Below are 26,757 nucleotides of genomic sequence, written 5' to 3'. Positions count from 1 at the left end.
CACAGCGGCTACTACTGCTTTGGGACGGGGAGTCCCTTTGCAGGACATCTGTCAGGCGGCAACGTGGGCTTCGCTGCACACGTTTGCCAGGCATTATTGCCTAGACAGCCAAGTCCGGAGGGATGGCTTCTTTGGCCGTTCTGTCCTCCCAGGACTTTCTGGTGTGATCTTGGTTTGCAGACCCACCACCGGGGTTGGTATTGCTTGGGTATCTATTCTAAGGTGAGGAATCTATCCAACTAACTAATGTTTCTTACAGATACATCGTTACCGAAGGTAAGTAACTTGTTCTTTATTGCTAGAACCAAGCAGGACTTGGTACACGTAGGTAAAATATACTTGGAATGCAAGATTTCGCAATGAAATGCAGTTATGATTGAATTCTGCAATAGTTACAGTTTGTTATTGTTTCAGAAAGTAGTTTGCATTATACAATAATTACTTTTAGAATACTTATCTGAAAGAAACACGTTAGTGATAGATTCCTTACCTTGGAATTACCCCCAGGCGTCAGACTGGATCCGGAAAGTTTTCGTCAGCAGTATCCCTGCGCGTCGGAAGGAGGTGTCGTGCGGCTCTGCTTCCGTCGTTGGAGTCGCAGAGATGACGTCGCGGCAGCTACTTAGACACCGCTCTCGCGCGCTGACGTCCGTTCTTTCTTTTTCTGCGCCAGCAAGAGCTGCTCCGTAGAGAGCGGTACCCCCAGTCACTTTTTGACCGAGTTTCTTCGAGGCTTTTCGTCTCGATTTTTCGAGTCGATTGACTCCTGGTGCAGTAGGGATGCCCGGCTTCAAATCCTGCGGGGACTGTCATCGAATGATGTTGGTGACTGACCCGCACCGTGTGTGTCTTTACTGCCTGGAGTGTGCCCACGACCCCAAGTCGTGCTCCAACTGCGGGGCCATGGCGCCGTAGACTTTGAGGTAGCGGTCCGGAAAGTTGCTGGAAGTCCGGCAGTCGGTTCTGCGCAGCGCAAGGTCCCGGTCCCAAGGGAGGTCGAGGGACTGGTCACGGAGCCGCCGCCATCACCGTTCATCGGGATTGAAGTTTTCACACTCGTGATCAGGTAAGACAAAACATTGCAAGAAGTCGAAGAAGCGCCTTCGCTCTGCGACTTCCCCTCTCCGGTCGCACGCCGCGGCTGAGTGTGCGGGTGGTGCCTCCCCCGCGGCTCCGGAAGAGCCTACTCGGGTGCCGCCGGACTACCCGCCCTTCACGGGTCCGTTGGCGACTCCGTCCCAGCTGCAGCAATTTCTGTCAGCTATGACTTGCCTCTTTGGGCCATAGGGCCCCGCCGGTGCACCTTCGGGCCCCGTGGGCCTGACTGGGGGTCCTAACTCTTTACAGCTGGCTGCTCCGGCATCAGCATTGCTGTCTGCTCTGGCCCCAGCGCCGCAGGACCCCCACGGATCCTGGTCAACGCCGGTTGACCTTGTGACACTTCCAGCGACGTCCACCCCACCGGCACCACCTCCGCCGTCCCCCTGCCCACCGGACGACGTCGCCCCCGGTTTCAGCCCCGATGTGGATACGGCGCCGGACCGCTGTCGCTCGATGCAGATTCCGAAGCCGATCAGGGATTTCTATCCCTAAGACCATCCTCCTTATTTTCGCCCTCTATCAGCCTTCGGAGGAAGGGGAGGACTGGGTGGGGTCTGAGAACCCTCTCACAGCACAATGTGAGCTTGACCCGGACTGGGCAGAGGAGCTGGGGATGCCATTGGTCTTTATACCTCTCCTGACCTTGGCATGCTAACTCCTCCTACCGTGGCTACGGAGGAAGGTGCAGGTTACGCAGTGGTGTTGCATAGGGCAGCCGAGGTCCTCCAGCTCGAGCTCCCTACAGTGGCCGTCAGAACTAACCTTTTGGCAGAAGTGCTTCAGCCGGCAGCTACCTCTGTGGAGCCACTGCTGCCTTGTAACGAAACACTTTTGGCCGTTATTTAGGGCACCTGGTCCAGGCCCAACACAGGGGCTCCTGTGGATAGGAACGTGGCACGACTCCATCGCCCGGCGACCACCTTTTCCTTTCCCTACACCCCACTCCTGAGAGCTTGGTTGTCCAAGCCTCTGCATCCCCGAGCGCATTCCCTACCGCACCACCGGACAGGGAATCCAAGAAACTGGAGCAGTTCGGTAAGAAGATTTTTTTCTTCCGCCAGTTCAGGGCTGCGGTCGGTTAACACCGCATGCCTCTTGGGCCGTTATTCCCACTCTTTGTGGGATACGGTGGTGCATGTGCTGCCTCACTGTCCGGAGGAGGCCAGGAAAGTGCTCTCTCAAGCTATTGCTGAAGGGAGGGATGCAGCCAAGTTCACTATCCGTTGTGGCCTTGACACCGCCGATTCGCTAGGCAGGGTGATTTCCACGACCGTGGCGCTCCGTCGCCACGCATGGCTGAGGACAACTGTTTTTTCTGGGGATGTCCAGAACACTCTGATGGACATGCCCATTGATGGCATTTGCCTTTTTGCCAACAAAGCCGATAGTGCCTTGGAGTGCTTTAAGGACTCTCGGGCTACGGCCAAGTCCTTGGACCTTTCCGGCACGCGCCCTCCTCTGCCTTCTGCTTTTCGCTCCTTTCGTGCACAGCAACAGTCTCAGCACGGCCACGGACGTGGGACCCGCCAGGTCAGGGGGCAAGCGGGAGGGTCAGTCCACTTTCACCCCAGCCACCACTGCCTCTAAACCTTCCTAGTCCGGTTTTTCAGGCCCATCAAACGCCAGTGGGCGGCAGGATTCGCATCACCTCCCCCACTGGCGCACCATCACTTCGGACAGGTGGGTTTTACAAATAGTCCGAAGGGGCTACTCCCTCCCTTTCGAGACTACCCCTCCAGCCATGCCACCCCAGTACCACCCCATGTCGGGGGAGCACTTGGCACTTCTTCAACAGGAAGTCACGCTCCTCTTGGCCAAGAGGGCCATCGAGCGCGCTTCTACGCCAGAAGTAGGACGTGGTTGTTACTCACACTACTTTCTGGTGCCCAAGAAGGACAAGGGCCTGCGTCCTATCTTGGACCTCAGGGACATCAATTGATCCCTCCGTAATGAGAAGTTCAAGATGTTCACTCTAGCTCAGGTCTTGTCTCCCCTCGACCCTGGTAATTGGACGGTAGCGTTTGACCTGCCGCACGCATATTTCCACATTCCCGTCCTACCGGCGGTTTACGGTAGGCCATGAGCATTTTCAGTTTACTGTGCCCCCCTTTGGCCTTACCAGCGCACCTTGGGTGTTCACGAAAGTGATGGCGATGGTCGCAACTAATCTGCGCAGATCAGGTGTTCCAATCTTCCCCCTAATTCGACGACTGGCTGTTGAAGGCGGGCTCGCCCCAGACGGTAGTCTCCCACCTCCAGACTACGGCCGACTTCCTGCATTTGTGGGAGTTCTCCATCAATGTGCCAAAGTCGCGCCTCATTCCCTCTCAGAAGCTCCTCTTCATCAGAGCGGTTCTGGACAGGGCGCAGTTTTGGGTCTTTCCTCCCGAACAGTGCGTCCGGGACTATGATTCCGATCTTTCAGCCCTTGTCCCGAGTTTCGGTCAGAATGACCCTGAGGCTGCTGGGCCTCATGGCCTCCTGCATCCTGCTGATGGATCATGCCAGGAGGCATATGCGGGCTCTGCAGTGGGACCACCATCAGAGGAACCTGCCGGTTTATGTCCAGATCTCGGAAGGCACTGCACAACAATTGCAATGGTGGCTCACAAACCGGCATTGAGTCAATGGCAGATCCCTCTCCCTTCCTAAATCGGAGCACACAGTGGTGATGGATGCGTCCCTCCTGAGATGGGGCAGCCACATGGGAGAGGCAGAGATCAGAGGCCTCTGGTCGAGTCCAGGCTCCATATCAACCTTCTGGAGCTCCGGGTGATCCGACTTGCACTGAAGGAATTCCTTCCCTCTGTCAAGAAGAGAGTAGTGCAGGTGTTCACAGACAACACTGCCATGTGGTACTGCAATATACATGGAGGGGTGGGGTTGTGGACCCTATGTCAGGAGGCTCTGCACCTCTGGACATGGCTGGTACATCGGGGCATTTTCCTGGTGGTTCAACACCTGGCAGGTTCACTGAACGCCAGGGCGGACGAACTCAGCTGCAGGTGCATGATGGATCACGAATGGAGTCTTCACTCAGAGGTGGCGCAAGGTCTCTTCCAACAGTGCGGAGAGCCTTGGTTAGATCTATTAGCCACCGCAGAGAACACGCAATGTCAGCAGTTCTGCGCGTTGGAGTTTCCAAGGCGGCACTCGCTAGGCGACGCTTTTTGTTGCGAGTGGATTTGCAGTCTGTTGAACGCCTTTCTGCCTATACCACTCCTGCCCAGAGTGCTGAAGATGATCAGGCGTGACCGGGCTCAAGTTATTCTTTTAGCTCCGGACTGGGCTCAGAGTTGGGTATCCCGAGCTACTCAGTATGACCATCGATCCCCCGATCCTTCTACCTCTTCGGGAGGATCTTCTGTCGCAGCAGCAGAGGACGGTCCTCCACCTGAACCTGTCCAGTCTCCACCTCTTTGCGTGGAGATTGAGCGGCGACAGTTGATTCCTTTTGACTTGCCTTCTGAAGTCTGTGATGTCATTCTGGCAGCCAGTCGTCCTTCTACTAAGTTGGTATACGCCTGCAGGTGGAACACATTTGTGGCATGGTGCACAGCAAAGGCTGTGGATCTCCTTTCTGACCCTCTTTCTGAAGTCCTACTGTTACTTCATTTTTTGACCCAGCATGGCTCTGCTCTGGGCACAATCAAGGGCTACCTTTCTGCTATTTCAATCTTTCTTAGGCTTCCTGATCAGCCCTCTCTTTTCAAGTCCCCTATTGATAGATTCCTCAAAAGCATTACTCATCATTTCCCTCCTATTCCCTTCGTAATGCCACAGTGGGACTAAAATCTGGTTTTCACATATTTAATGTGCGCTCCATTTGAGCCTCTTCATAACTGTCCTCTTCGTCTGTTAACTTTGAAGACTGGTTTCCTGGTTGCCATCACCTCTGCTAGGAGAGTGAGTGAGGTCCAGGCTCTTTCTTGCAAACCTCCTTTTCTGTCTGTCCATCCGGACAGGGTTGTGCTCAGGACATGTCCATCCTTTATGCCAAAGGTTGTTACTGCCTTTCACATTGGGCAGACCATCACCTTGCCCACCTTCTTTCCGCCTCCGCATCCTTCCAGAGAGGAAGAGAGGCTCCACTGCCTGGACCCAAAACGTGAGCTCTCATTTTAACTGAATCGCACACAACAGTTTCGGGTGGATGACCTGCTGTTTGTTGGCTATGTAGGTGCCAAGAAAGGTCGGGCCGTACACAAGCGCACTGTCTCCCGATGGGTCGTCTTGTGTATTAAAGCCTGTTATTCTCTGGCCAAAAAGGAGGCTCCGGTAGATTTGCGTACCCATTCCACCAGGGCGACTGCTGCCACTACGGCACTGGGACGTGGTGTCCCCTTACAAGACATCTGTCGGGCAGCTATGTTGGATTCGTTGCACACTTTTACTAAGCATTATTGCCTGGGCAGCCAAGTCCTGAGAGACTGCTTCTTTGGCCGTTCTGTTCTCTGGGACTTCCTGGTGTGATCTTGGTTCGCAGACCCACCACCTGGGTTGGTATTGCTGCGGTATCTATTCTAAGGTAAGGAATCTATCACTACATGTTTCTTTCAGATGCACAAGTTACTTACCTTTGGTAACGATATATCTGTAAAAAACATTAGTTGGTGATAGACTTCTTACCGCCCCACCCATCCTCCCCATTCCGCGAACTGATTTCTAGGGTTAAGGTCATCCCTTTTAGGGCTCTAGTTTCTATGCACCAGTGGTCAGTATCTTGCATGGCTCTGCGTTCCTGGCGCGGAAAGTCGTGCACAGAACGGATGTCCGCGCGCGAGGGCTGCGTCTATGTAGCTGCGGAGATCTCATCACGGCGACCACGACGCCAACAACAGATGCGGAGCCGCACAACGCCACCTTCCGACGCGCAGGGGTACTGCTGACGAAAACTTTACGGATCTAGTCTGACCCCTGGGGGTAATTTTAAGGTAAGGAATCTATCACGAACTAATGTTTCTTACAGATATATCGTTACCAAAGGCAAGTAACTTGTGCTTTAGTTACTTTTAGAATACTTTGAGTACTGGGGGTGGTATGCATACGTACAACACCTAATGATCTCACAATACAAGGTAAGTAAGACTTTTTATACTTTGCAGTTTTTGTTATCTTTTCTCCATAACAATATTAGTCCAACACTTAGAAAATTTTAGTCCCAAAATCTCATAAGATGTGTCCCTATGGGAGAAAGTGTTCGCGGTTTCTCAGTTAAGTACACGACTTACGAGTGGGAGTTTTGGGGGTTAGGACAAAGGTTCTTCAAGGTCTAGATGGGCACTCGAGTTGCACCACCAGTGGCACTGGGGCAGCCGGGTGCAGAGGCGCAGTGTTAGCCAAAGGGGGCCTTCGGTTAGGGACTGCTGATAAGCGGGCCACTTTGGTGTGGGAGTAAAGCTCCTGGGGTTAAGATCCGCACTGCAGGGGCCAGCGACCAGCAGAGGAGCTGCACCACCACCGGCACTGGGGCGGCTGGGTGCAGGGTGCCAAAAAGCTGGCGGTGGACCCTGTGCTTTTCAATTGAGACCTTCAGTACTCTTCCAGGAGTATACTCATCAAAGTCATTAGCACTGAATAGTCCCGCCCACGTGGGGGGACCCCGGAGCAATAGCCAAAGATATGCATATATCTACTCACACACATACATACATATATATATATATATATATATATATATATATATATATATATATATATATATATATATATATATATATATATATATATATATATTCACTGAAAAAACCATAGGTTTCACACACGTTATAGTTAGGAATTAGCATTTAAAAAACCTTGCAAATTCACTTAAATAAACCATAGGTTTCACACATGTTATAGTTAGCTGGACATTTCACTCGTGAAAAACCATTGAAATTCCCCCGTTATAGTTAGTGCAGGCAACTATAACTCACGCGACCGCAATCCTCTGCTGATGTCAGATATTACAACACTGTATTTAGACACTTATTTACCCATGTCTTCTTCCATTAATTTTTAGCTATACATATATTACAAATATTTTTTTTTCAGAAAGACACATATGTCATCAGTGATGTAATATCTGACGTCATCAGCAGAGGATTGCGGTCGCGTGAGTTATAGTTGCCTGCACTAAGTTTAACGGGGGAATTTCAATGGTTTTTCACGAGTGAAATGTCCAGCTAACTATAACATGTGTGAAACCTATGGTTTCTTAAGTGAATTTGCAAGGTTTTTAAATGCTAATTCCTAACTATAACGTGTGTGAAACCTATGGTTTTTTCAGTGAATTTGTACGTTTTTTTAAATGCTAAGTTATGTATATATTTTTTTTTTTAAGATTTTTCACCGTGCGCGTACTTATACGCGCGCGGTGCGCTTCGCGCAACGTGTGCGCACGGTGCGCTTCGCGCGCCCACGTTGCGCAGTTCGCGGAATTTTTCTGTTTCTACCGTACGCGCGCGCTACGCGTACTCCGCGATTTTTCGCAAAAAAATTTAAGGAAATTTTGGCCCTTGGTGGTCCTTCTGGGACCCCCTGACAAAGGCTAGGGGGTCAGGAACTGTCCACCCTGCCCCCTTTTCACGTTCTCCACCTTTGTTTTTCACCCCCTCAGACTGCGAGAGACAAAATGGGGGCCGACACTTCCTGGTTTTGACCGATTCGAATGTTTACTAAGATCTAACAACCAATCAGAATCGCGCACGGCAGCGTGCGTGTACGGTAAGTTTTACCGTACGAGCACGGTGCGCGCTTACAGATATATATATGCTTTTAAATGCTATTTTCTCAGGAAATACTGAACTGATTTACACCAGACCTGCAAAAGGCCCATCCCTGACCTGAGGACTACCTCTCTGCCAAATTTCAAGTAATTCTGTTCAGCCGTTCGGGCTGTAGCTTGGACTAAAGGTCCTATGGAAAAATGCATGGGGAAAACGCGATTTGGGACCCTCCCTTTTTCTCAGCCCCCGCTTGACGAATCCCTCCGAGACTTTCAGGGAAGGAGCGGAGCACCCCACCTATTTTGAAAATTTCGCGAGGATTCGTCAATCGGCGCCAAAGTTATTCCAAATAGAATGTTGCGGATTTCCTATGGAAACACGATCCTAACTATAACTATCTACTGGCGACCGCCAGTAGATAAAATATATATATATATATATCGGTCAATTCCTTCAGTGGTAAAGAAATACCGCACTCACGGGGGGCGCTTGAAGATTTTGTTCAGCAACCAACAGCAAACAAACGCGAGAAGGGACAAGCACTCATGCTAACTTGAGTGCCATCTTGAAATTATGTATACATATACATTTCAAATAGAAATTCATTAACAGTATACTTCATTCTTTACATAATTATGATCCGAATTAGTACTTATAAATCAGCTTATTACCAAATCAAATAATTCAGCCGTGTATCTACTGTACTGTACCACATAACATCTTACTGAATCTAGCCGTGAATCGGCAAAAGTCCCTTCCTATCAAACTCCATATTCGTGCACTCCATACTTATCCAGTATTAGGGTATCTTTCATAGATTCACATGCCTGAATCATTCCCCGTCGTCGGGATGGGAGTCACCGGTAAATAACAAAGCAATGTCTAGAAGACATATAGAGTAACAGGCCCCAAAGGGCCCTAGCTTAGAAAGCTATCCACGTCCTTATGTAAAAAGGACCAAAGTTTGGCCAGTAGCCAATCAGCTAGCACCACCCTCTAGAACCCTCCTGGAAGGAGCTCTAGTCCCTCAGATTTTCTACCGCACGTCGTGCTAAGGGAGTCTCCACTGAGCTCTGCTCATTGCTTCTGGTTTTCCAGTGTTTTCTACTCAAAACTTTCTGATTTGTCATGGCTGATACTCCTAAGAAAGGACTCTTCAGATCCTGTGCTTCCTGTGGGAAGAAAAGGCTCCACGTGGATGATCAGCATAAGGACTGCCTTTATTGTCTGTACCCAAGCCACAGTGCCAAGGATTGCAAGGTATGTCGTACCTTTTCATCTAAGACCCTGAAGGACAGAGAAGGGCGCCTTTTAATCTGGCTACAAAGGCTGAAGGACAAGGACTCTGTGGTGTCCTCTGAGGAGAGTGAGAGTTCTATTATATCTTCTCACTCCTCACGCAAGCGACCAAGGGCGTACTCTCTGGGCCCTTAGTCGCAGCCACCTCCTAAGAAGCCACACAAAAGGTCTTCCGAGGTTCTGGACTCGTCTATGCCAGGAATCACCTCTCCTCCAGATGTCCAGGTTACTTTTAAGAAGCCAGTTTCTGCCCCGTCGCCGACGACCACCTCGTCGACGGTGGCTTCATCGACGAAAAGACATCCATCGACGGCAGTCGTAACTTCGTCGACGGCGACGATATCTACGGTCATATTCCACTCAATGACCACGTCGACGACGACAACACCATCGTCGACGGCTGGTAAAATGATCTCGTCGACGCTGAAAATCAAAAAGTCGTCGTCGTCAGCTAAGCCGCCGACGACATCGTCGACAGCAGGATCGTCGATGACAGCGCCATCGTCGACACCCACGTCGACGAAGCCTCCGTCGACGAGACCGTCCTCGTCGTCGACGACGACAAGAACACCGTCGACGAGACCAGTATCGTCGACGCCGTCGTCGTCAAAGAAACAATTCTCGTCTTCCTCACTGACGACGACACCGCCATCGCTGTCCTCATCGACGCTGTCTCATATGCCTATTACACCGCCTACACCTCTACTGTCGACGGGCCCGTCGACAGTTATTGACTCTGAGACGCCAAATACATTTGTGCACCTCAAAATCACCAAACGGGCACTAACACCGGCCCTTACATCACCCAGTCGGGTCCCTACTTTGCCACCTGCTCAACTTTTCGAGGAGGAAAATTCAGAGGACGACAGTATGTTCCCAGCTGCGACAAGCCCTTCACAGCTACATGTCAAATACCAAGATACATCTGACTATGAGGACTTGGACCAGGATTACCAACCGGTTCCACCTCCACAATATGTGCAGCCACCACCTTCTATGGTTTGCCTGCCTGCATCACTGGTCACGGACCTCCAATTCCGACGCCGGCGCCTCCAACACCAGTTGCGCCACCAACACCAAGGCCAAGACCGCCACCATTGGTGCTGCAATCAGAGCCTATTGCAACGCCACTTCCTCCCACAACAGATGAGGAAGAAGAGGACGAGCCTGAAGAGGGAGAACTTCAGGAGATCCATTCTCCCCAGGACGAATGGGATGATTATATCCTTCCCTGTCCGACTTCTCCTGCCCCCACCACGGCCGACTCGCCTCCAGAGGATATTGGCGGCTTCCATAACATTATAGAGAGAGCGGCCCAGCGTTTTCAAATTCCGATGCCCTCGCATCAGCAAGACTGCTTCCTTTATGACTTTAAGGAACCCTTTAAGAAGTCCGTACGAGCAATACCAATGATAGACTACATTTGGGAACAGGGAGTTAAAATTATGCAACATCCTTCCTCTGTCCCCCCAGTGTTACCACGCCTGGACAAGAAATATAAAGCGCCGGACACAGCTCCGGTTTGTCTCACGGGCCATCCGAAGCCGGATTCGGTCATTACGCAGGCCGCACAGAGGAGGTCAAGCAACCCGGCTGCTCTATTGACGGCTCCACCTGATAAGGAGGGCAGGCGCTTAGACACCATTGGCAAGCGGTTCTCCTCCATGTCGGCCTTGACGGTGAGGGCCTCTAAACCCCTGGCTCTTTTGGGGCGTTATAATCGCCAAATGTGGGCAGACATTGCACCATACATGGCAGACCTGCCAGAGGAGTCCAAAGAAGATGCAAAAAAGATCTTGCTTGAGGGCGAAAGATCGGCCTCGGAAATAATTGACTGTGCAATGGATATTACTTCTACTGGCTTCCGGCAATTAGCGGGCGCAGCAGTTCTCCGACGCCAGGCTTGGCTAAAGGCAACCTCCTTCAGACCGGAGGTCCAGACTAAGGTGTTGGACATGCCTTACGATGGGCAACTTCTTTTTGGCACCCACATTGATGAGGCGTTACAGGGGATTAAAAAAGACACGGATACTGCCAGAGCGTTGGGTGCTTTGCAATTCCGGAACCCTTCCTTTCGGGGCCCCAGGGGAAGAGGTCAATCCTCTGGTAGGGGAGAATTCCACCAACGTTCTTAATTCTCCTCCTCCCAGCAATACCGGCCGCAATATCAACAGCGGCAACAATCCACATACACGAAGTCCTCCTTTCGTGGTAAAGGTGGACGGCAGAAGGGAACCTCCAGACGCCAATGACTTACAACTACGGCCTGCCTCCACCTTCTCGCCACCCTCCAAGATTGGCGGCAAAATTTCCCACTTTCTCCAAAATTGGCGAAGAATAACTACGGACCGTTGGGTCCTACAATTAGTACAATTCGGCCATTCCCTGGAATTTATACAAATCCCTCCTCCCACCCCTCCCCGCCCAACACTTCACAAAAACCTACGTCTGTTACTCTTGGAGGTGAAGACTATGCTCCAAAAAGGAGCTATAGAGCGAGTTCCCACAAATCAACGGGGAAAAGGGTTCTACTCCCGCTTCTTCCTTATCAGGAAAAAGGAGAAGAAATGGAGGCCGATATTGGACTTACGGAATCTGAAACAGCAGTCGTTTCGTATGGTCACCATTCAGGAGGTATTACATCTGCTCAATGCGAACGACTATATGGTGTCGTTAGACCTGCAAGACGCCTATTTCCATATTCCAATACATCGCAACCACAAAAAATTCCTACGATTCGTGGTGGCCGGCAGACATTACCAGTTCCGGGTTCTGCCGTTTGGCCTCAAATCGGCACCCCGCATTTTTACCAAATGTCTAGCTCCAGTGGCGGCCTACCTACGCCATCACCATCCTCAAGTTCTTTCCCTATCTAGACGACTGGCTAGTCAAGTCTCCATCTCTTCAGGGCGCGTCCAGGTCTTCAAACGCCTGTCTAACGCTCTTCGATTCACTAGGCCTAACGCTCAATCGAGAGAAGTCCGTCCTTCAGCCGTCTCAGCGCATGAACTTTCTGGGCGCTACTCTGGACACTGTACTACGGAAAGCTTTTCCATCGAAGGAACGGAAGGACAAGCTGCAGGCTTTAGCTCTCAGGATAATGTCCGAAAGGACGCTGTCAGTGCGTCTCTTCAAGTCCCTTCTCGGGATGATGTCTTCTTGCATTCTCTTGGTCCCGCATTGTCGTCTCCATATGCGACCCCTTCAAGAAGAGCTGTCGGATCAATGGGTACAGTGTACAGGATCCTTCGACGACGTCATCCAAGTCACACTTGTGATCAGGAAGGCCTTACGATGGTGGGTGTCTCCCCAGAACCTTTCAAAAGGCTTGCCTTTCTTGCTTCCTGCAGCACCCCACATAATCACCACGGATGCTTCCCTGGAGGGCTGGGGAGCCTTCCTTCAGGAGCTTCAGATAAGCGGGAAATGGTCCCCTACAGAAAGGGCACTTCATATCAACCTCCTGGAGCTGCGCGCCGTCTACCTGGCTCTGGTGGCTTTCCGCCCAAGAATCAAGAACTCCATGGTGCTTGTCAGAACAGACAACACAACGACAATGCACTATTTGAACAAGCAGGGAGGAACACGCTCGCTGACACTCTCCCGAGAATCACAAAAAATTTGGAGTTGGCTACTCGCTCACAACATCTCTCTGCGAGTAGATTATGTGCCAGGCGTCCACAACGTGTTGGCAGATTCCCACAGCAGTCAACTTGCCACGAGTGGGAACTGGACCAACAAGTCCTCAACAGCATCTTCGATCAATGGGGCACCCCTTCTCTGGACCTATTCGCCACCCAGATCAACGCCAAATGCCAACACTTTGCAAGCTGGCATCCCCAACAAGGGTCTCTGGGGAATGCCTTTGCGTACGCCTTTCCGCCGTTTCCCCTAATTCCCAGGGTGTTACGGAAGATGAAAGCGGAGCCCTGCACTCTGATATTGATAGCCCCAGCTTGGCCACGTCAGCACTGGTTCACGGAGCTTCACATCCTCTCCCTGGAACCTCCAATCAAACTGCACCCGTTTCCATCTCTGCTAACGCTGCACAATCAACAGGTTCAGCATCCGGATCCAGCGTCTCTCAAGTTATCTGCATGGCTCCTGAGTACAGAGAATTCCAGGGCTTAGACATTCCTCTGGATTGCAAATAAATCCTAGCTCGAGCTCGAGCGGATAGCACCAACAAGACGTATTCACTGAAATGGAAACTATTCTGCATATGGTGCAAAACAAACGGGTTGCACCCTCTTTCTTCAACCCCGGAACAGATTTTACCGTATCTCCTGCATCTCGCAAAATCCGGTCTAGCTCATGCCTCCATCAAAGTACACCTAGCGGCGATATCTCGCTTTCGGAGGTCCTCTACAGGTCCATCTTTGTGGTCTCACAGACTTATCAAACAATTTCTTAAAGGGCTGTTTCGAACTTTTCCTCCAGTGAAGCCTGTACCACCGGCTTGGCATCTTAACACGGTTTTGGCTCAGCTGATGAAACACCCGTTTGAGACAATCCACAGAGCAGATATTAAGTAGGTCTCCTGGAAGCTTGCACTCCTGCTGGCCCTTACCTCGGCAAGACGGGTTGGAGAACTACAGGCGTTCTCAATCCAGGACCCTTTCATTCAGTTCAAACGGGACAGGGTCATTCTTCGGACGAATCCGAAGTTTATCCCTAAGGTTCCGACTCCGTTCCACCTCAATGAACCTATCATACTACGTTCATTCTTCCCGAATCCACACACAGTGGCAGAAAAGGCTCTTCATTCATTAGATATTAAGCGCTGCCTCAAGTTTTACATTGAAAGGACTAAAACATTTCGGAAGTCTAATCAACTTTTTGTGGCATACAGTAGGCCTAGAAAAGGACTTCCGCTCACCAAACAGAGCATTTCCCACTGGATCTCTTCAGTCATAACCTTCTGTCACCAACAGGCAGGACGTCCACTGCAATCAGCAGTTCGTGCCCATTCTACAAGGGCGATGTCTACTTCCATGGCACTGTTTGCAGGAGTGTCCATGGTGGATATTTGTAGAGCGGCCACATGGAAGACGCCGCATACATTCACCAGGCATTACTGCCTGGACACGGAGATCATGAAGGATGCTGCAGTGGGGCAAGCTGTACTCCGTCATCTATTTCAATAGAGGTGAGCCCTTTCCTTTTTCATCCCACCATCCTGGTCTCTTTTTATGCACATTTCACACTGTTATGTTGGCATTACCTGGGTTATGGTTCTTTGATACTTTATCTTTCACATGGATATGTTATTATCTAGTGACTGTATATTTACTGTGCCTGCCGAAATGTGCTTTGTATTGCTTACTAGTCTGATTCAGGCATGTGAATCTATGAAAGATACCCTAATACTGGATAAGGAACGCGTTACTTACCTGTAACTGCGGTGATCCAGTATTGGTATCTTTCATAGATTCACATGCAACCCACCCACCTCCCCTGGAAGGGCTCTCTTGAATCTCTCAGTGATACAACTTGTAGGAAGGTGGATATCTGACTATGGTTACCCCCAACTTTTTGCCTAGTGTCTAGCTGGTTTTTCGACTTAGTTGGCCTGAGATCCTGCCATTCAGGGTCTCAGGCTGTCTGCTCTCTCTTTAAAATGGACTCCATGTACCCTAGGTACATACCCAATTGGTAAGGATCACCTTATTGGACCCTGTACAGTGTACCCTAGGTACCCAGGGCATAGGTGTACCCTAGGCCTCCCAGGGGCTGCAGCATGTATTATGCCACCCCTGGACTGGCCTTCCAATCAGACACAACTGGCTGATCACTCAGCTGGGGCAAGGTCGTGTAATCACCCCTTGCTTAGGTGTAGTATTCCTATACCTAACTTACATATAGACACATGTGTACCTATCAGTCACTCCTATGGCAGGCCTTAACAATCCTGGAGGCAGAGTGCTTGGTAACATGTGAGATGGTGCTCTAGCATGAGCTGAGCCTGTCTGCAGCTTTCGGAACCAAGTCCTTATAGCTGTTCTATGATATAGCCTACCATATACTCTTAAAGTGCCTTATAATCCTCGCGGTTATGGTAACTATGGTTTGGCTTTATCGAAACATGTCGTGTAAGGTGTCTAACACTGTGGAATAATACCCCCATGCCATTTCTGGACATGAGAATATTATTCCCCCCTTCTAGAGGGAAAGACATGTTAAAATCATACTTCAACTGTTAGCCTCTGACCAAAGCCTCAGCATCACAAAATGGATGCTGCTGCCACGACACAAGTCTGACCTCCTGCAGCTGGGAGTGATCCCAGCCAGGGAGGCCTGGACAATAGGTTTCCTGCTTGGGGAGGTGCTAGCACCTCCCCAGACAGCCTTTAGTGTATTGGGGCAGGGTGGGCTGAAAGGAATGAGACATGCCTGGGGCACACAAGGTGTTCCTTGCATAGTCCAGTTCAAACCGGCGCTGGGGCACTCCAGCCCCAGCTCTGGCGCGAAACTGGACAAAGGGAAGTGGGTGTAACCACCCCCTCCCAGGTCCCACCCATAAGGCGTGACCTAGCAGGTATCCCAGCCCCCCAGATTAGTATAAGAGTGGGAGTTGGGCCTCAAGACTTTAGATTATCCTGAACCTGCAAAACTGAACAGAAACTCTGGACCTTTGACATTCGACGAAAGAAGAAGACTGAAGAATCTCCCTTGTAGCCAAGGAGTGGCTACCCTGTGCAAACAGGCACCATCAAGAGACTACCCTTTGCTTTGCCCACGTTCTACGAGGAACCGACTTCAGAGCCCGACCAGAGCCTTGACTTCCAGACTTCTCCGACCCTGATCCACATCTGCAGCAGAGCTGAGATCCGTGGAGGCGACTAGCGACGTGGGACCGGCTACCTGGAAAAAGTGGCTAGTAACTTAAAGCGCAGCTTCTGAGGTACCCTCGAAGTTGTGCACCGGGGATTGAGAAGCCCCAACCCCAAGCACCATCTGCACCGAAGATCAGCCCCCCACACTCCACGAGTCCTGCGTGGGGCCCTTCAGCAATTTTCCTGCTTGCCGCGTCTGTCCGGTTGCTTGCCCGCTGGCTAGTGGCCTTTGGGACGACGCACCCTGAAATCTTCTGCGCTGGTTTGGCTCCTCCAGACTGGCTCCCGCTTCTCTGCAAAGAAGAAGCACCCCAGACCTTCCTGGTCTGCACCAGAAGCAAGTCCTTCGTTCGTTCCGCTTGCCAAGGCTTGGTGAGTCCTAGTCCAACTTCGACGCCGCCGACAGCAAGAGCCTTCGTGGGACAGCTCGCCTCCTGGTCGTCCTCGACGCTTCCTGGTCCTCCTGGCTGCAGCGACAAGCTTCACCTTCACCTGCAATCTTCACGACATCGCCTGGTTCCTTCCTGGTTCCACGTGGTCACTGGCTAGTGACCTTGACTCTGTCCCTTCTGCTTGCAGGTTTCTTCTCTTCTTGATCCCAGCCTTGGGATCCACCGGACACTCTTCACTGACTGCCTGTCAGCATCTTTCTTCAGGCATCCATAGGAGTCGACGACGAAAACGATGCATCTTCACCCCTATGCACCCGCAGCCTGTGGGCTAGGTAACTTGGGTACTCCGGTGCTCATCAGGATAGTGACTATCCTAGTGTCTAGTTTTCAAGTCTCAACTTCCTAGCTACCCCGGAAGTGTCCTAAATCTACCGTTTTCTAAACTGTACTATTGCTATTGACTTTTACGCATTACGCGTGAGTGTTTCCACTCTGCACACGAATCCCGTGGGCCTCCCACTTCCTAACTAACGCTAGTGTAGTGTAGCCCCAGCGATTCCCTAGGCCTAGGCCTATTCTATTTCCGTGACAGTGGTTCTTATACCACTTACTTAGTATATGGTTTGCGTGGCCCCTAGGGCCTAACTGTATTACTTACCTGTGTGACTTAATGTATGCTTAAATAAGACTGTGTTGTACTTACCTCTAATCTCATAAAGAGTGCTGAGGGTTTGACTAGAATAAATACACTTTATTTTATATATATATCTGTTGTGGTGTCCTTTCATTTGGTATTCAAGGGATTATATATGGTATCACAGCTGGCTTCACATGCCATTCAGAGTTTAGCCTAAGACTGCTCTTGTCCATGCTACCACTAGGATAGCTGGTCTATAAGGTTGACTTTACAACCAATCACCATAAGGGTATTTGGACTGATATAAGGTGTACACTAGAACTAGTGACATCATACATCAGGCCAACTTCTCACACAACTACTTAGCACTGTGCTTACGAAAATCTGAGGGACTAGAGCTCCTTCCAGGAGGGTTCTAGAGGGTGGTGCTAGCTGATTGGCTACTGGCCAAACTTTGGTCCTTTTTACATAAGGACGTGGATAGCTTTCTAAGCTAATGCCTTTTGGGGCCTGTTACTCTATATGTCTTCTAGACATTGCTTTGTTATTTACCGGTGACTCCCATCCCGACGACGGGGAATGATTCAGGCATGTGAATCTATGAAAGATACCAATACTGGATAACCGCAGTTACAGGTAAGTAACGCGTTCCATTTGTTTGGAACCCATGTATTATCAGAAGTTCAAAAAACATTCTATACTCTAATATTTATTAACTCAAGAAGCTCATGTATCCACTGTAGCTATTGCAAACTAGGAGCCTATATGAACAGCTAAATGTTCCCCACTGTTCAATTGCCTTGGAAATTTTGTGAGCGTATCTATAATGTATCTTGATTCTAGTCTCTGTAATTTGCGTAGCCTATCTCCCACGCGAACATTTATTGGAACACAGTCTAAGCCGAAATACTGTATATGTATACATAATTTCAAGATGGCACTCACGTTAGTATGAGAGTACTTGTCCCTTCTTGATTTCAGTGCACCATTGAAAGGCCTTTTAAACATGCCTCCTTCAATCGCCCCCCCCCTGAGTGCTGTATTTCTCTACCACTGAAGGAATTGAGCGAAATTACTTAGCGGGGTCCACTACCGCAAACCGGCACCCGCCCGCGAGTGCTCCTCTGAAGTGGATATGTAGATAATATGCATATATTCTGCTCCAAGTTGCCCATTCAGCGAAGCGCACTCTAGATGCAATCAATCTCCTCAGGCCTCAACACACAGTGGGATGTAGCCGATGCGTTTCGGATCGTATTCCTTCTTCATAGGCTGGTTTACCAGGTGCACAGCGTTTCTTGCCACACCTTAATACCACTTTCTGCCTTCTGATAGGCTTGCTCCAATGAGCTTTCTCCAAGGACTTATGGGAGTTGTAGTGCAGTTCATTCTACCCAAATGGGTGCTGTGTGCATAGGGTCCCCAAATCAAACCCTCAAATGGGCCCCATCGTGTGCTGGGTCTCTATTGCTGGGTATTGCTTCTCCCAGGGTGCCTGACGTGATTCCAAGCCCCTCAAACCGCTGTTATGATGCGGTGGTGCGCATTCCACGGCTTGGCTGCCGTGAAAACATGTTGCTCCGAGTTGCCCACAAGCGACGCGCACTCTGGATGCGATGAATCTCGCTTCCCCCAAGGAGCCAGACGTGATTTCAAGCCCCACGGCCCGCTTGCGTGTGCGGTGTTGCGCTGTCCACGGTTGGGCTACCGTGAAAATATTCTGCTCCAAGTTGCCCATTCAGCGAAGCGCACTCTAGATGCAATCAATCTCCTCAGGCCTCAACACTCAGTGGGATGTAGCCGACGCGTTTCGGATCGTATTCCTTCTTCATAGGCTGGTTTACCAAGTGCACAGCGTTTCTTGCCACACCTTAATACCACTTTCTGCCTTCTGATAGGCTGATAGGCTTGCTCCAATGAGCTTTCTCCAAGGACTTATGGGAGTTGTAGTTACTGCCTGGACACGGAGTTCATGAAGGATGCTGCAGTGGGGCAAGCTGTACTCCGTCATCTATTTCAATAGAGGTGAGCCCTTTCCTTTTTCATCCCACCATCCTGGTCTCTTTACGCACATTTCACACTGTTATGTTGGCATTACCTGGGTTATGGTTCTTTGATACTTTATCTTTCACATGGATATGTTATTATCTAGTGACTGTATATTTACTGTGCCTGCCGAAATGTGCTTTGTATTGCTTACTAGTCTGATTCAGGCATGTGAATCTATGAAAGATACCCTAATACTGGATAAGGAACGCGTTACTTACCTGTAACTGCGGTTATCCAGTATTGGTATATTTCATAGATTCACATGCAACCCACCCACCTCCCCTGGAAGGGCTCTCTTGAATCTCTCAGTGATACAACTACTTAGCACTGTGCTTACGAAAATCTGAGGGACTAGAGCTCCTTCCAGGAGGGTTCTAGAGGGTGGTGCTAGCTGATTGGCTACTGGCCAAACTTTGGTCCTTTTTACATAAGGACGTGGATAGCTTTCTAAGCTAGGGCCCTTTGGGGCCTGTTACTCTATATGTCTTCTAGACATTGCTTTGTTATTTACCGGTGACTCCCATCCCGACGACGGGGAATGATTCAGGCATGTGAATCTATGAAAGATACCAATACTGGATAACCGCAGTTACAGGTAAGTAACGCGTTCCATTTGTTTGGAACCCATGTATTATCAGAAGTTCAAAAAACATTCTATACTCTAATATTTATTTACTCAAGAAGCTCATGTATCCACTGTAGCTACTGCAAACTAGGAGCCTATATGAACAGCTAAATGTTCCCCACTGTTCAATTGCCTTGGAAATTTTGTGAGCGTATCTATAATGTATCTTGATTCTAGTCTCTGTAATTTGCGTAGCCTATCTCCCACGCGAACATTTATTGGAACACAGTCTAAGCCGAAATACTGTATATGTATACATAATTTCAAGATGGCACTCACGTTAGTATGAGAGTACTTGTCCCTTCTTGATTTCAGTGCACCATTGAAAGGCCTTTTAAACATGCCTCCTTCAATCGCCCAAACCCCCCCCCCCCCCGTGAGTGCGGTATTAATCTACCACTGAAGGAATTGAGCGAAATTACTTAGCGGGGTCCACTACCGCAAACCGGCACCCGCCCGCGAGTGCTCCGTCTGAAGTGGATATGTAGATAATATGCATATATATACACATTTGCAGCCTGTAAACATGTTACTAGGTTCAAAACTTCGACAATTGCTTTGTACATCTTTTACATTTGAAAAAATGAAGACATATAAAACATGATATACTTATGCTACATATAAAGAAAACTGCTTTGAGTTTGCTTTGAAACACACAACATTTATTTTCAAAGGTAAAAAGGCAAGATCATAGAGGCAGATTACCCTAGAAAGGCTGCAAATAGAAACAATTGGAAAACTGGTGCCGTGCCTTTAAGACCTCCAGGAACCCCCAGGCTCCCATCATGCACCACAGGTGACTGTTAGGTCAGTTGTTTTTTCCGGCTCCTTCTGTGGGAATCCTGGAGCATTGAGCTCACCAGTTAGTCATTTTTATCACTATTTTTGTGGTTTAAATTAAACTTTTTTAGTTTCACTCGACATCTTTAGTACGTAGCTTACTAATTGGTTTTTTTTTTTTCTTTTGGCTATTTTTTCCTGTCCTAATGCCGGCATTATTTAATAAGTGCCCGGCCTGTAGAAAAAAGATGGCTAAGTCAGACCATCACTCGGTCTGTATTGCTTGTCTTCTTTCATCTCACAAACCAGACCAGTGTTACCACGGCAGCTAGTTTTCAAAAAGAACCCCTAGGGCAAGGGAGAAGATTAAGCTGCACTCCATGCAGGAGAGAGGAAAAGAAACAGCAAGTGGGCGAGAAGAACATCCCTCAAAGAAGCCCTCCTCTCAACCAAGGCTGGAGCGTAAAGAGAAAAGGAAACATCGGTCTCACACGCCGTTGAGGGACAGATCGACATCCAAAATACTTTGGTGTTCCGAGTTGGCGTCGAAATCGACGTCGAGGCGTCCTTCGCCATCGATGCAACCGACTTCAGGTGAGAAGTCCCATAGGAAGAAGTTGACAGTAACGCGTAGGCGGTCCAGGTCTGTCTCGCCTACGACGTCAAGAGGCCGTGGCTCGACGTCGACCCACCAATGTCGAAGCCCGCTGCCGAGAGGTGCCATGGCGACGTAGAGCTCGCCGACGTCGAGAGGTCCACTTGCATCGAAGTAGAGCTGAACACTGCGGTCATCGACGCCGGTGAGGCACAGTTGCTCGCCGTCGACGCGCCAGCACAGGTATTCGCACAGGCATTCGCCATCGAGGAGATCGCCGTCGAGATCTCGAAAAACACCCTCTCTATCTAGGTTAAGAAGATCGCGATCCAGGTCGACGATGAGATCTTCTCCTGCAAAGAGACCTAGGGCGGCGTCGAGAGACCGCGGGACGCCCAGTTGGTGATGTCAAGGAGTGCCTCTTCCTACCCAGGACTTCAGATAGTGGAAGTCACTCCTGAATCCTCACCAGCCTATAAATCAATCAGTACACTCATCTGAAAGACATGAGCGACGTGCCACTCCACGAAGGTCCCCATCTTTGAGAAGGCGCTCATCACGTTCTCCTAGGCGTTGGGCACCCAGATCTCGCCACCGCTCTCCTAGAAGACAAAGCCATAGATCTTCCTCGTGGTCTTCAGATTCCAAGGCAGATTACTCTCCTACTCTTACTTCCTTTCCTCCGAGTAGAATATCGCCTATTGATGAGATCATGACCGTCAATGAGGCTCTTATGTCGAGGGGCTGCGAAGCTTAAGATTGCAATGCCTGTGTCCACCATTAAAACATTAGTCCTCTTCGAAACACTTCACCAAAGGTCTTCCTCTAGACCATTGCTTCCCCTAGTGCCTGGCCTGCTAGAGCCTGCTCTTCAAAAGTTCCTTCCTCCAGCATCGATGGGGGCGGCCCCATCTCGGATCACTAAAAAGTACAAGGCTCCTGAGAAGGACCCCTTTTTTCTGTGGGCTGACCCTCCATCGGACTCAGTTATTGTTTCAGAGGCATGGAAGAACCAGATGGGGGCAGCATCATCTGCGGTGCCCCCGGATACAGACAGTAAGGCTGTGGATTCGGTTGGCAAGAGAATGTGCACCACCTCGGCATCTTATATGAAGGTAGCCAGCGCCTCAGCCTTACTGGATCGGTATGACCGCTCTTTGTGGTACTATTTCACGCTTCTCTGTGAAGCTTCCTAAAGAAGACAAGCAAGATTTCCTGAAAATCCTTCATGAAGGTGGTCTGGTGGCCAATCTGGTCATCAGTGCAGCGGCTGATGCTTCTGACTTAGCTGCCCATGGTTATGCACATGGGTTTGTGCCCGTTGCTCTGCCTGGCTGAGATTGAAGGGTTTGAAGCCAGAGGCGCAACATCGTATTCTCAATCTCCCCTTCAATGACACATCGCTCTTCGGCTCTCATGCTGATGACGAAATGTCCAGGATGAAGACCGAACTGGATACAGTGAAGGCTGTCGGACTCGAGAAGAGGAAGGACTTCAGGCGACGCTACCGCCCTTACGATCAGCGCCAATACCAACAGAGGGTTCAAACCCCTCAGTGGTCCTCACAGCAACATCAAGGAAGATCACAGTCCTACCAGCGTCGTCCTGGTAGAGGACGAGGAGGGAACTTCAGGGAGTCCACATCTGCTGCCAAGCAACAACAGAAGCAGTGACTGCTTGCTTCCCCTAACTCAGTTACCCACTCTGTTGGGGGGGGGGGGGGGGGGTGTCCGTTTCTACCTGGAAGAGTGGACCAAAATCACACTAGACAAGTGGCTGCTCAATATTGTGAGGAATGGGTATTCCATCAGGTTCAAGTCCCCTCTACCTTCTATTGCTCCTCGAAAGACTGTCATCCATCGCATAAATCTTCTGAGAGAAAAGGGTGTCGGCTCTACTTCTAAAGGACGCCATTGAGGAGGTCTCATGGCATCAAAGTCGACAGAGGATCTACTCCCGATATTTTTTGTTCCCAAAGAAAGGTCCAAACAAGGGGTTCAGGCCTATACTAGATCTCAGGCATCTCAACAAGTTCATTCTGAGAGAGAGGTTCAGAATGCTGGCATTACATTAAATAATCCTGCATCTACATCAAGGGGACTGGATGTGCTCCATAGATCTTCAAGATGACTATTTCTACATCCCAATCTCTCCAAAGCATCGAAAGTTTCTAAGGTTTCGCATCCAGTCAGACCACTTTCAGTTCACTGTTCTGCCCTTCGTTCTGAAGTTGGCTCCTCGCACATTCTTGAAGTGTATGGCAGCAGTAGCTGCTTTCTTGAGGAAGAAACACATTTTCGTCTACCCTTACTTAGACGACTGGCTTCTGAAGAGTGCGTCTCCAAGTCTTCTACAGCAGCACCTCGCGTACTGCATGCAACAACTGCATCAACTGTGTCTCCACGTCAATTTTAAAAAATCCATCCTCAATCCGACACAGGATACATTACCTGGGCGCAACTTTGGACACAGTAAATGCAAGAGCGTATCCTCCGGAGGAGAGACTATCATCCATTCTCTACAAATGTCAGACTCTCCTAAAGATAACCCAGCCCACGGCCAGGCAGGTCTCATCTCTACTGGGTTCGATGGCCTCGTGCATTTTTCTAGTTCAAAATGCCAGACTTCACATGAGACCTCTACAGCAGACTCTAGAGGATCAGTGGTCCCAGATTTCCAGTCCCTGGGAGGACACTTTATTTCTACCTCTGTCTGTCCGGCTCCCTATCAGATGGTGGAAGCAATGGTCTCATCTCATCGTAGGAGTCCCCTTTCAACAGGAGCTGCCCAAGCAGTCTCTGGTGACGGATACCTCCCTTCAGGGATGGGGTGCTCATATGGGGCCACTACAGATCCAAGTAATGTGGTCAGAGAAAGAGCAACTATACCACATAAACATGCTAGAGCTCAGAGCGGTTCATCTGGCTCTCAAAGCGTTTTTTCCTTCCATGAAATCGACTGCTCTGCTTGTTAAGACGGACAATACAACAACGATGTACTACCTGAACAAGCAGGAGGGCACCAGGTCCAGACCCCTATCGCTGGAAGCACAGGCTATTTGGAAGTGGCTTCTGGCACGAGACATGAAAATCTCTGCAATTCACTTACCAGGCGTTCTCAACGTCCAAGCGGATGGCCTAAGCAGGCATTTCGCAGAAGCACACGACTGGGTGCTAAAACAAGAAGTGATGCAAGATATCTTCCACAACTGGGGAACACGAGATATCGATCTCTTCGCTTACGCAGAAAATGCAAAATGCCGCGTCTTCGCCTCCAGGTACCCGCAACCAGGATCCAAGGGGAATGCTCTGTTGATAGACTAGTCAGAGACATTACTCTACGCCTTTCCACCGATTCCCCTCATTCCCATGGTGATCAGGATTCCAAGGCAGAGATGATCCTGGTTGCTCCAAAGTGGCCTCGCCAGGGTTGGTACCCGGACATACTTCATCTGTCCAAAGTACCACACAGGAGGTTGCCATGTCATCCGGATCTGTTGACCAGGACGGGAGGCAAGGTGTTCCATCCCAACCTGCCGTCCGAGGTTCTCAGCATGGCTCCTGAGTTCATCCAGTATGAAAATTTATGTCTCTCTCAAGACTGCATGCAGATCTTGAAGGAGGCTAGGAGACCTTCTACAAGGAAGTCTTATGCTTTTAAGTGGAAGCGTTTTTACATGTGGTGTACTGCTGAGGGTCATGATCCTATTCGAGGTCAGGAACAGGTACTGTTACCATACTTACTATATTTGGCCAAAGCAGGTTTGCAATACTCCTCCATAAAGGTTCACCTGGCAGCGATAACAGCATATAGAAAGTCTCCCATTCAGGCTACCTTCTTTCAAATGTCAGTTGTTAAGGATTTCCTGGAGTGTCTAAAAAAGGTCTACCCACCCGTTAGGTGTCCATCCCCTTCCTGGGAGCTTAATGTGGTCCTCACTAAGCTAATGGGTCCTTCATTCGAACTCATTCACAAAGCTTCCCTTCAGCATCTTTCGTGGAAGACTGCTTTTCTCGTAGCAATCACATCTGCCCGCAGGGTAATCTAGATACAAGCCTTATGCTCTACAGAGCCTTATCTCGTTTTTCACGCGAACAGAGTGGTGTTACGTACTCACCCGAGATTCCTTCCTAAGGTGATCTTGGAGTTTCACATCAACCAGTCGGTTACTCTTCATACTTTCTTTGTAAAGCCTGTCACTCCTGCAGAGAAATCTCTGCTCTATCTAGATTTAAAAAGACTGTTAAAAATCTATCTTAACAAAAAGTGTACGAAAGTCTGACCAACTGTTTGTGAATTATGGTCCATTGAAGACTGGTGTCCCTGCCTCTAAAAGGTCCATTTCTAGATGGAAAGTGTCATGTACCATGTTATCTTATGAACTGGTACATAAGCAGCTCCCGGGCAAGCCGAGGGCTCATTCTACAAGAGGCAAAGCTGCTACGGTAGCAATGCTTACCTATTCAAGAAATTTGTAAAGCAGCCACATGGCGTTCGGTCCAGACTTTCGCACGCCATTACTGCCTTGATTCTGACACTCAAGCAGATGCTCAATTTGGTCAAGCATCCTTGAGAAATTTGTTTGGGCAATATGTTTTGGTAAAATGGTTTTGATATGCTGGTATTCTTCTGCACGGTAGGGGAATGGGCTTGCTACTCTATTCAGTGCTTATGGCTATTGATGAGTATCCCCTAGAAGAGAAGCATAAGTTACTTACCTGTAATCCTAGTTCTCTTCCAGGGGTATACTCATCAATGTCATAAGCAACCCTCCCTCCTCCCCGGACGAATACCATGGCCATATATATGTATCTGTTACCCATACTGTGATTAAACTGTTATTCGCTGTCCAAAAGAACTGACTGGTCACCTGTGGTGCATGATGGGAGCCTGGGGGCTCCTGGAGGTCTAAAAAGGCACGGCGCCAGTATTCCAATGGTTTCTATATGCAGCCTTTCCAGGCTAATTTTGATCTTGCCTTTTTACCTTTGAAAAGAAAAATAGTGTGTTTCAAAGCAAACTCAAAGCAGTTTTCTTTATATGTATCATAAGTATGTTGTGACTTCTGTCTTAATTTTTTCAAATGTAAAAGATTTACAATGCAAGTGTGGCTGTTTTGAGCCTAGTAACATGTTTTCAGGCTGCGTGTGTGTGTGTGTATATGTGTATGTATGTATATATATATATATATATATATATATATATATATATATATATATATATATATATATATATATATTACCTACTGGCGGTCGCCAGTAGGTAGTTATAGTTAGGACCCTGTTTCCATAGGAAAACCGCAACATTCTATTTGGAATAACTTTGGCGCCGGTCGACGAATCCTCACGAAATTTTCAAAACTAATGGGGCGCTACGCTCCGCTCCTACCCTGAAAGTCTCGGGGGGATTCGTCAAGTGGGGGCTGAGAAAAAAGGGGGGTCCCAAAACGCGTTTTTCCCATGCATTTTTCCATAGGACCTTTAGACACAGCTACAGCCCGAACGGCTGAACAGAGTTACTTGAAATTTGGCAGAGAGGTAGTCTACAGGTCAAGGAAGTGCCTTTTGTAGGTCTGGTGTAAATCTGTTCAGTAGTTCCTGAGAAAATAGCATTTAAATCAATATATATATCTGTGGCAGCTTACGGTGCGCTTACCGTGCGCTTACGGTAAGCTTACCGTACGCGTACGGTGCCGTGCCCGAGCGCGATTCTGATTGGCTGTTAGATCTTAGTAAA

The 26,757-nt window shown here is 49.3% G+C and overlaps 2 protein-coding genes across 4 annotated transcripts in view; both read left to right on the top strand.

The window, feature by feature from the left end:
• Positions 1 to 26,757, top strand: part of LOC146816467 (uncharacterized) — a 589,990-nt gene that overhangs the window by 383,378 nt on the left and 179,855 nt on the right. The window lies entirely within an intron of this gene.
• On the top strand, positions 9,786 to 11,242 carry LOC146816468 (uncharacterized). Its single transcript, XM_085609069.1, has 2 exons — positions 9,786 to 9,975; positions 10,092 to 11,242. The coding sequence occupies exons 1-2, from the start codon at positions 9,786 to 9,788 to the stop codon at positions 11,240 to 11,242; spliced, it is 1,341 nt and encodes a 446-aa protein (XP_085465195.1).

This window comes from Triturus cristatus, chromosome 6 (genome assembly GCF_964204655.1).
Source record: "Triturus cristatus chromosome 6, aTriCri1.1, whole genome shotgun sequence".
NCBI classification, from domain to species: domain Eukaryota; kingdom Metazoa; phylum Chordata; class Amphibia; order Caudata; family Salamandridae; genus Triturus; species Triturus cristatus.
Note: the sequence above shows the minus strand (reverse complement) of the source record. Positions and strands in the feature narration are given on the sequence as shown.

Bases quoted from the DNA above. Each gene is read 5' to 3' on its own strand.
- LOC146816468 (XM_085609069.1), top strand. From the start codon at position 9,786: ATGCCTATTACACCGCCTACACCTCTACTGTCGACGGGCCCGTCGACA. The intron at 9,976-10,091 runs GTATGTTCCCAG...CAATATGTGCAG, and splicing joins GGAAAATTCAGAGGACGACA to CCACCACCTTCTATGGTTTG.